The sequence below is a fragment of the Elaeis guineensis genome, chromosome 9 (genome assembly GCF_000442705.2).
Source record: "Elaeis guineensis isolate ETL-2024a chromosome 9, EG11, whole genome shotgun sequence".
Classification (NCBI taxonomy): Eukaryota; Viridiplantae; Streptophyta; class Magnoliopsida; order Arecales; family Arecaceae; genus Elaeis; species Elaeis guineensis.
This window is the reverse complement of record NC_026001.2, coordinates 67979246-67989836: the sequence shown is the minus strand read 5'-3', so window position 1 is coordinate 67989836 and position 10591 is coordinate 67979246. Positions and strand designations below refer to the sequence as shown.

Sequence of the window (10591 nt, the reverse complement as noted above, 5' to 3'; positions counted from 1 at the left end):
AATCATGATTCTGACCTGGATGTATGAGATGTGATCTCATACATGCGCATGTCAGATTGGATCCCTTCCACTGCAATAATTTTTGATCGAGATCCAACACGCGCGGTGGAAATGTTCCTTCAACATCTTCTACGGTCATTTACTTTCTTTTGTGTTTTACTTGTTGCTTGTAGTTGCTTCATGACTTCGATAATTTTTCAATCAAGCATCATGTTGCGTAGAAAGTTAGAAACCCAAGAGAGGGGTGGTGAATTGGATTTTTCAAAAATTTTTAGTAAATTTGAATGTGAACAATTATATGCTTTAATCAAACTAACATGAGGAATTGTGAAGTATATGCAATATGTGTAGCGAAATTAAGTCAATGGCCATAAAGCAAGAATGTAAAATAAGAAAGATAAAATATAATAGAAGCACTAAAAAGTTATAATGATTCGGTACAATCTTACATTAGAATTTCACTATAATCATCTTCATTACAGTGTAATTATTTTATCCGGACTCACAATCAAAGTCAGTTGAATTTTTGGGATCACCAACCACAATCTTACATAATTATTTTTTGGGATCATAATCCAACCAAATTAATTTTTTGGGCTCACTAATCAAAACTGTACAAAGTTCAATTTTGGGCTTGGATAAGCCTAACCCAAGTTTCTTTCATCCTAAAGAAATTTATAAAGAAATCCAAAATATAAGGGATAAGAATTTTAAGCACAAATAGAAAATCAAAAGAAAACTCTTTTAAGTTCAGAGAAGATGCTGATGAGTTGCTCTTTTGATGTTTGAACTTCTTTTCTTTGATACTTGAGAGGATGTAGTTGATGAAAGAGTTGATCTCTCTTGAAAGCTCACTACAATCTTTATACTAAATTTTTCTCTTTTTTTTCCAAAGATATTCAATAACCACTCTGATAAATGATGTACCTCTCTTTCCAATCCTCTTCTTTTCTTTTCAAATAATTTTTTAGTTTCTAATAGGATTGAAAATGGTTGAAGAACGAGTTTTGACTATTGAAAGGGTTAAACTAGCTGTTGGAGTGGAGAAATAGCCATTAGAATAAAATAAAAAAAATAGCCATTAGAGCTGTTCCCATGCTAAGAGTTGACTCTAGCTCCTCAAGAGTCAACTTAAAAAAAAAAGAGGAAAAGAAAATGATAGAGCCTTGGGATGTTTTCATTGAAAAAATTTATCTCCGACATAGAGGTCGACTCCTGTTAAACATGAGTCAGCTTCTAAAGAGGGGTCGACTCCAATAAAATTGGGAGTTGATTTCTCACAGATCTATTTTTTCTTTTGAAATCATAAGTCAACTCCCTGGATACAAAAATCAATTTTTCAATACAAAAAATAGTTCAAGAAGTTTTGATCGAAGGAGAATTGGCTCAAATAAGATAGGAATCAAAGGTAAATCAAATTAATAATCAATAATGATATTTAATCAAAAAAATGAATCAAGTGGGAGATCAAGAATCAATTAATTCAAATATGATAAATTAAGGGAGAACTAAATAAGGGCTCTAAGGATGAGGTTCAACTAGGGGATTGATAAAACTCTAAAAACTATTAAGATACAAATCAGCAACATCTTGCATACAATCTTTTATGAATGAATATCTTATCTTGAAATTTTTAGAACGTGTAATTTTAAGAAATTTCAATAATTAGGTATCTTATGTGAATATCAAAATTTAATTCATAAAATCTATACACAAATAATTTCTTATGCTATTAATCTTATTTTGATGCAACTTTTTTATATGATTAATCAATCAAAACAACATGATATATACACAATTAAAAGAACATACATATGTTAAATAAAAACATAGACTCACTATGAATAATACATCAAACATTCCAAGTAAAGAATAAGGTCATCATAATGAGCATGCATAAATATTAATAGAGCATCAAAATCAATCAACTAAGTAAAATAAATTCAGCAATCAATGATAGTATGATGTCAAAAAGTTTAGCTTTTATCAAATATCATCATCCATTTATTTTGAGTCATAAGCATCTATTTTTTAAGAATTTACTTCTTTTAAGGCATTAGATACGTAGCACACCTATAAAATAATCATTTTCTAGATTTTGGTATCCAAACTTTTTTGGATCTATAGGAGTTAGTGCCATAGTTTCCTTTGAAATTCAAATTTATTTAACAAAAGTATGATCATTTCTATTGATATTACATTCAAAAATTTTATGATCTATTTTGTTACATTTGAAGTAAATAATAGAATAATTTTTATAAGAAACTCTAGCAAACATATTTTTTATATTTTTTTCTTAAAAGATTGAAACTAATTTCAATTTTATTGAAAATAATTTTTGATTGTTCAAGATTAATTGAAGCTTTTAAAAATTAAATATAAAATTTTCAAATATAGACTTCAAGATTTCAATCTCTTTTCTTAGTTTTTTCATTTTCTTCTACTAAAGATTTTTCTTTTTCTTCAGCCAAAAATTTTTTTTCTTTCAAAAGTTCATCTTTTTCTATCAAAAATTTATTTTTTACTTTAGCTAAAAGCAAATTTGATCTTTTAAGCTCTTTATTTTTTTAGCTTTATCGTTTTAAAATCATCTATAAGTTTATGAAAGGCTTCAAGTAATTCTTCAAAAGTAAATTCAAAGAAATTTTTAATGTTCACCTCATTATTATGAGTAATGAGATAATGAGATAAAGATTTGCAATACCTTCCTCCTCTTCTTCTTCATCCGAACCTGAAATGTCGCTAGCTCCCCAAATGGCTTTATAGTTCATTTGGGGTTTCTTTTGAGTAGGAGGCAATCTAGCTTATAATATCTTGGCTTATTATATTGGTAGCATATTATACTTTTTTCTTTATCTTTATTATCAATTATTTCTTCTTAAGGAACTTTCTGAATTTTCTACTGAGTAGCCCCATGTCATCATCTCTATTTTCATTCTCTTCTTCATCTTCATCCTCCGACTCATTGCTTTCTTTGGATTTAGTAGTTAATTTGAATGCAATGGTCCTTTTCTTTGATTCTTCTTCTTCCTTATTTTAGTATATATCCAACTCATGTGTCATGAGTGAACCTGTCAATTCCTCTATGGATAGCTTGCTAAGATCTTACTTTTTGAATAGCTATCACTTTAGCTTCCCAAGCCTTTGGAAAGTACCTAAGAATCTTGTAAATAAGCTCATTAGTAGTGTAAGTTTTGTCAATTTATAATATCTGTAAACCTAAAAAATATGTTAGAAATTAACTCATGTTGTTCTATTTTAAATAATTTATACTTATGAATAAGTAGATTAATTTTCAACTCTTTAACTTGACTTATTGCTTCATGAGTAATTTTCAATCTATCCCAAAATTTTTTTTGCAGAAATACAAGCAGATATTCTATTAAATTCATTAATATCTAAAGAATAATAAATAATATTTATAACTTTTGCATTCATTTGAGCCATCTTCTTATCAAATTCATCCCAATACTTTTTTAATTTAGGAGAGGGTACTCTATTGATTAAATTATGGGGGCATGAGGTTCATTAGTTATGACTCCCTATATATCATAATCTAATGCTTATATAAAAATTTTCATGTGTGCTTTCTAAAACGTATAATTTATGCCATTGAACAATGATGTCTAGAAGTTGATTGTTCTTCGACAAATAAAAAATCAATTGGGATTGCCATGATCTTTAGCTCAAGGTCACTATGTCAATAAAGATACCAGAGCATTTATTTTGATACCAATTATTGTCCAAAATATTAACAATTCAAAAAGAGGAGGTGAATTAAATTTTTCAAGAACTTCTAGCAAATTTGAATTGGAACAATTATACACTTTAATCAAACTAACTTGAGTGATTGAAAAGTATATGCAATGTGGAGTAGCAAAATTAAGTTAATGAATGCCAAATAATAATGTAAAATAAGAAAATCAAAGCATAACATAAACATAAAAATTTTATAGTGATTCTGTACAATCCTGCATCTATGTCCACTCCCTAAACTCCACTTAAAAATTTCACTATAATCATCCCAATTATAGTGCGATTATTTTATCCAGATTCACAATCAAAGTCAATTTATTTTCTGGGATCACCAATCACAATCTTACATAATTATTTTTTGAGATTACAATCCAACTCAGTTGATTTTTCAGACTCATCAATTAATATCATACAAAATTTAATTTTGAGCTTGGATGGGCCTAACCCAAGTTTTTTTCACCCTAAAGAAATTTATAAAGAAATCCAAAATATAAGAGATAAGAATTTTGAGTACAAATAGAAAGACAAAACAAAACTTCTTTTAAGCTCAGAGAAGACGTTAATGAGTTGCTCTTTTGATGCTTGAACTTTTCTGCTTTAATACTTGAGAGGATGTAGTTGATGGAGGAGTTGATCTCTCTTGAAAGCTCACTAAAATTTTTACACTAAATTTCTTTCTTTTTTTTTTCAAAGATATTCAATAATCACTCCAATAAATGATGTATCTTTCTTTCCAATCCTCTTTTTTTCTTTTCAAATGATTCTTTAGCTTTTAATAGGATTGGAAGTAGCTGGAGAATGAGTACTTTTGACCATTGGAAGGATTGAACTAGTTGTTGGAGTGAAGAAATAGCCATTGATATAAGACAGAAAAACTAGACGTTATAGCTATTCATGTGCTAGGAGTTGACTCTAGCTCCTAAGGAGTCGATTCTAGCTTCTAAGGAGTCAACTCAAGCATCATCCTTTTCATGAGTTGGCTCACCTCAGGTTTGAGAAATTCTTCATTTTATCTTTCTGAGAGAGTCGGCTTGCTTTCTTCATAAGTCAACTCGATCTGTCTAAGAGTCGACTTGACTTCTTCATGAGTTGGCTTGAGCTAGAATTTTGAAAATACAATTCTCTATTTCTACTAAAAGAGTTGACTTGACCTCCATAGAAGTCGATTCATAATCTGTGCCAGTAAGCTCCAACGTGCCAGAGTGGACTCTTCATACTATAGGGTCAACTCTACTTGACCAGACTTTAAAAATTTATTTTTTAAATTACTTTGGCTTAGCATTTTGAAAGAATTTTTTTCATGAATAATTTCTTCATTATAAGCATTTAGGAGATCCTACATCCATTGTTGAAATATATGATTAGTACTATTTTTACTCAATATTTTGTTAGCATCAAAATCAATCTTAGGATAAGTAGGTCAATACACCCTATCACAAATTCTTCTTGCAATATGATTTCCTCATTTTTAAGATCTTCTAATAGTTTGTGATACTCATTGGTTTGAGATCTAATATCTTTCTTATTAGTCATTTGAAACAGTAAGAAATTTTTATAGCAAATTTTTGGGTCCCAGCATCTTTTACCACATACTTCTTATTCACAGATTCTTAGATCTCTTAGCCTCTTTACAAGGACAATAGGCATTAAAAAGGTCATTGGCTAGCTACTGAGAATGGTGTGCTTATATACCTTATTAGCATGCTCCCAAAATCTTAATAAGTTTTCATAATTTTTCAATTTTTTTCTTAGGCTTTGATTTAGTCAAGACAAAAGCTAAACCAATCATATCTAGAGAAGAGAAAGCCCTTTCCGACTATCTTCTAAAATGACTTCTACTAAAGGTTGCAATTTTTGAAGTATCAGGAAAAGCCTTGGTAGTGATAAGAGTATTATCTATTTTTAAAATCTACTATTAAGAATGTTAGAAAAATATATTAGAAAATGGATTACAATAAAAATTGTTAGATAAAATACTTATCGCTTGAGGTATGATGTTATTGTCCTTAAGGATAGATTTTACCCCTCAGAGAATAAATCTTGGTGCAACAGGCTCATAGGCAACCACCCTTCTAGGGTATAACAAATACATCTCAATTATGTGCACTCATGATATGAGATCTCAAGAACATGTAACTTTTTTTGATCTAAAAAATTTTAATAGAAAATTATATAAATAAAACTTTTTGGAAAAGGAGAATAAGCTACGAGAGCTATTACAAAAAGATGAGAGTTATATTTTGATACAAGAACATTGACCTATTTAAAGGCACGGACTATCATACAAGAAAGAAATGATATTTGTGTTTAAAAAAATTCAATCTTTAAAATAAGTTATTTTAACATTTAAAATCAGATTTGAGGGCTTGTGAATTAAAGCCAAAATTCTTATAATTATTGATTTTGAAAACTATCACACTAATAGGGAATAGAATATCAAGGCAATCATTGATTCTCTAAAATATTCATAGTATAATAGGCAATAGGATATCGATAATTACTGATTTTCTAAAACTATCATAGCATAATAGGCAAATAGGATATTATGACAATTATTGATTTTCTAAAGCTGACATAGCATAATAAGTAATAGGATATCATGATAATTATTGATTTTCTAGAACTGTTATAGCATAATAGGTAATAGGATATCTTATTTAAAGCAGTGCAAACAAAAACTACAATCTCTATTTTTAGGCCTTGACTTTTTCTAGCTATAAACAGCTATAAATCTACAAAACTTTTACACCACATACAAAAAAATCATGATTGACATAAAACAAGCAAAACACCCTATGGTTCTAGGCTATGATGCTATCATGTAATATATTTTGAACTTTTAAAATATTAAAATAAATTCACAACATTAATTACCTACCTACTGAGCTTAGGGGCAAGAATTTTCCACCAATGTCATTCCAACCATCTATTAGAAACCTAGCATGTTTGGGCATAAGATATTTATTCAACAACCTTCTAATCTTGTAAGATCTTCTCTTATTTTTTTGATTTTGTTGACTTATATATTTTATACTTCTACAATTGTGGGATAGAATGAATTCCACCGAATCTGAAATCTCGCATATTTGGCCTTATAGAAAAATATAATAGGAATTTCTTTTTCTTATCAAGAGGGAGTATTCCTACCTTGGATGAGGACAAACTACTGATGATATTACTCAGTCATGAGGGCTAAAAAAGTTACAGCAGTTGTTGTAAGTCATGAGCCTTAGGTTGTGTTCTTTTTGGGAAGGATGCCTTTCTTTTTAGTTGAAGTTGAGACTTGCTGTGATTGCCTTTACCACAGTTGTCATAATGGTATGATGGTTTTTGGCCATGCTTGAAGGATTGGTAGCGTTAGGTGGTGGATGGAACGTTGATGTTCTTTCTTATAACAAAAGTTCATAGGTTTTGTTAACTACGGGAAGAGGACCATTAGGAGATTTTGACAGTACACTATATGGTAAGTATCGTTCAAACCCATCAAAACTTAACTAGCTAATCACTATGAAGGAGATCAGTATGTGTTGAAGGCTCCATATGTATATAGTGTAGGAATCATTAGAGGACAACTAATCCCAATAGTCTTTCAAGCTTATATAACAGGAAGCAAGAGGAGTATGTGCCTTGTATAGAATGTTTGAATTCCAAAATATGTGGTAGGATATGTGTGTGCGTGTGAGAGTGTATATATTATATGTATGTATGTATAGAATATATTTTGGATTTGATAGGATTGACTCAACAATAAAATTATAGAAATATAGAAGCGTACATGCCAACAAATTGAATGAGAATAAGAAAAGATTTTGAATGATTGGTAGGTTGTTGAATGAGACGATATCTTGTAGCTGAACAATAGGTTTTCCATGGATGTTTGTAATGGCATTGGTGGAGAGGATCTCGTGCATAAGTTTGGTTAGATTGTGAATGCAATCATGGAATCACCCATCCAAATTTGATACCTCAGTAACATCTGGGAAAAAAATATAATTCGAAACGAGGCTTTGAAGGACATTTGGCAACAGAATTTCTTCATTGAGAGCGGTGTCGAAATATTGAAAGTTTACATCTACCCTCCGCATGCTGACTAGAATCGCTTTAAATCGTCCTAAATTCCTGCTGCGTTCAGCCTCAAGGCCAGACTAGTCGTATAACATTCATACCGGTCTTGCTATCCTGTCATGTCATCATTGTTGCCATAGATTATTGCTGTCTCATATAATTATTTTTTTGTATAAATATAACCCATGTATTCAAATTAATATTTTGACTGGATAATTTTTTTAAGAGACAAACAAGAAGGTTGGGGGTTGATAGTGCAGCATAGCGTTTGGTGGGGCCAAGTATGGCTGGAGGTGATCCATTTTTGTTTTGGTGCAGTTTTCGCATGTTTGGGGCCACATATTGCCAGCATATGCTGCCCGCTGAATGGTACAACCTGGATGGTATGGGCTGTACTGCTTACTTTTATTACACTGAAAAAGTAGTACTATATACAAATAGGGAATAATAGTTTTATTTTGACATTAATAACTGCCAGCTTCATATCATTTTAAAAAATAAAAATTTATTGAATACATAATAAAATGATTTCAGTTCCACAAATTTTTGTCCAAGGTTGAAGGTAGCTTATAACTTCGTAACAACTGTTGGTAACTTTATATATATATATATATATATTTTATATATATATATTTAATGTAATTGGGACAAGCATAGGGATGTGCCCTTATGTTCTTATCCAATATCTTGCGTTTTATAAAAATATTATCTGAAAAAGAAAAGGAATAATTCGATCAAGCCGAGAAGGCGGAATGCGTGTGGTCCCCACAACAGAAAGCCTGGATTCGAGGCGTCTACTGGGTGACTGGCCATTTTTGGTCCCACCCCTGAAATTTCAAAAATTCCGTCGTATACATTATTCAATGCAAACAATAGGGATAGAAACAAAAGCCCCACAACAACAAGGCAACAGGCCCAACGAAGGCGGTTTCTCTGCCGCCCCCCTCTCTCTCTCTCTCTTCTCTCGTTTGTGCTTCTCCCTCCCTCTTCCAAATCTCTTCCCTTTTGGGAAAGCGCAGCAAAAGAGGGCACTGCGCCACTCCATCTTTTTGAGGGGTCGCTCTGTCCCTTTGGTTCCTCAACCCACCCACCAAAGGACACACAAGACAGGGAGTTAGAGGTGAGAGAGAGCGATAGAGAGAGAAATATGAAAGGAGTGGTCTCACAAGAAGAAGGCAGGGAGGAAGGAGGGAGCGTTACCCTGGATGATCTTAAGAAGAAGATGGCCGAGTTTGCAAGAGAAAGAGACTGGGACCAGTTCCACAGTCCCAGAAACCTCCTTCTAGCCTTGGTACCATTCTCTCTCTCTCTCTCTCTCTCTCCTCTCTCTGCCCCCCTCTCACTCTAAACCTCTATTTTCTTCCCCTATAATCCTATTCCTTTGTCTCTTCATCCATTACAACGGGATGAAAGTTTTGCTCATCCTTTCTTTGTTAATGTTGTTTTATTTTTATTTTTATTATTTTTGATATGTTTTGTTTGGAGGAGAAAGGAATGGCTTTGGTGGCGCTTGGTTAAAGGACCCTTGGGTTGCATTATTTTGCACCCGAAAACCAACCTTTTCTCTTCCTTTTGGTGGGGGTGGGGGAGTAACAGTTTAAAACATTCCCAAAGGAAGCAAAAGGGTTGGGGGGGAGGGTGGTGAAGCTAATATGCATCAAGTACTGATATCATTCCCTTTTGTTGTTCCTTTCCCTTTTATTTCTGAGCCCACCCCCGGGATAAGGAGGAAACCATCTTCCTTCTCTCTCTCATCTTTTTCTTATTCTCTTCTTCTCATCTTTTTGTGTTCTTGGTTGGTGTTGGAGGAAGGTGGGAGAGGTGGGGGAGCTGTCAGAGATTTTTCAGTGGAGAGGTGAGGTCCCCAAGGGCCTCCCAGACTGGAAGGAGGAGGAGAAGGAGCATCTCGGGGAGGAACTCTCTGATGTGCTGCTGTACCTTGTGAGGCTCGCAGACATCTGTGGGGTGGACCTTGGAAAGGCTGCCCTCAGGAAGGTGGAGCTCAATGCCCTCAAGTACCCTGTTCACCAGTGCAAGGGCTCTTCAAAGAAGCACACCCACTACTCCAACTCCAATTCCAACACCAATAGCAACGACAATACCTGTTTCCTCGCTGAGCACTCCAACAATGGCCCTTCTGAGGGGCTCTGATGTACAAGTCTTTTTGGATTTGGTGTCTTTCAAGCGGTGGTTTTGTACAGACTATCTTCTTGTGGCCTAAAGGGATAGATGGACAGATAGAGAAGAAGACATGTTTATTTTGGCTTTTAGCTTTTCTGTTTTGGTTGCATGGAAACCATCTGGGGTGGTAAATGGAGTGTAGAAGACAATGTGGGCAAAACACTTCACATGCAATGCTTTTTTGCTCTATTTCATGTTTCAACTTGCAAGGACTTCATTAATTTGTATGCTGGCCTTTTTTTCTCCAGGCTTCTCCTGCCTATCTTTGCAGGGTATATGAAATCCACACTGCTGTCTTTCATAATTGCAGTCCTTCACTGCAATTTTGCTTTTGGTGGATGGTGTTCTGCCAAGAAACATAGAAGTGCAAGGGCAACAGGTACAGGTTTCTTGTCTGCCACTTGGCAGGGATAAGAGTCTGGTGGGACCCCTATATGGATTCTAGTTCTCAACTTTGTATGTCATTCTTTTCTGTTCTTTTCAACCCACACTGCCTTGTGGTATGAGGTTCCATGACTTGGTCGTGGAATTAGTTTGGAAGGTGTCTGCTTGGAAAGCTGAGTTTGACTTGGCTTCTCCTGTGGCTGGC

At 33.3% G+C, this 10591-nt stretch overlaps 1 protein-coding gene across 1 annotated transcript; it reads left to right on the top strand.

The window, feature by feature from the left end:
* Positions 1–8766: 8766 nt before the first annotated feature.
* Positions 8767–10214, top strand: LOC105051224 (uncharacterized). The gene is made up of 2 exons (XM_010931549.3): positions 8767–9112; positions 9634–10214. Exons 1-2 carry the CDS (start codon positions 8969–8971, stop codon positions 9970–9972), a joined length of 483 nt encoding a protein of 160 aa, XP_010929851.1. The 5' UTR covers positions 8767–8968; the 3' UTR covers positions 9973–10214.
* The last annotated feature ends 377 nt before the right edge of the window (positions 10215–10591 follow it).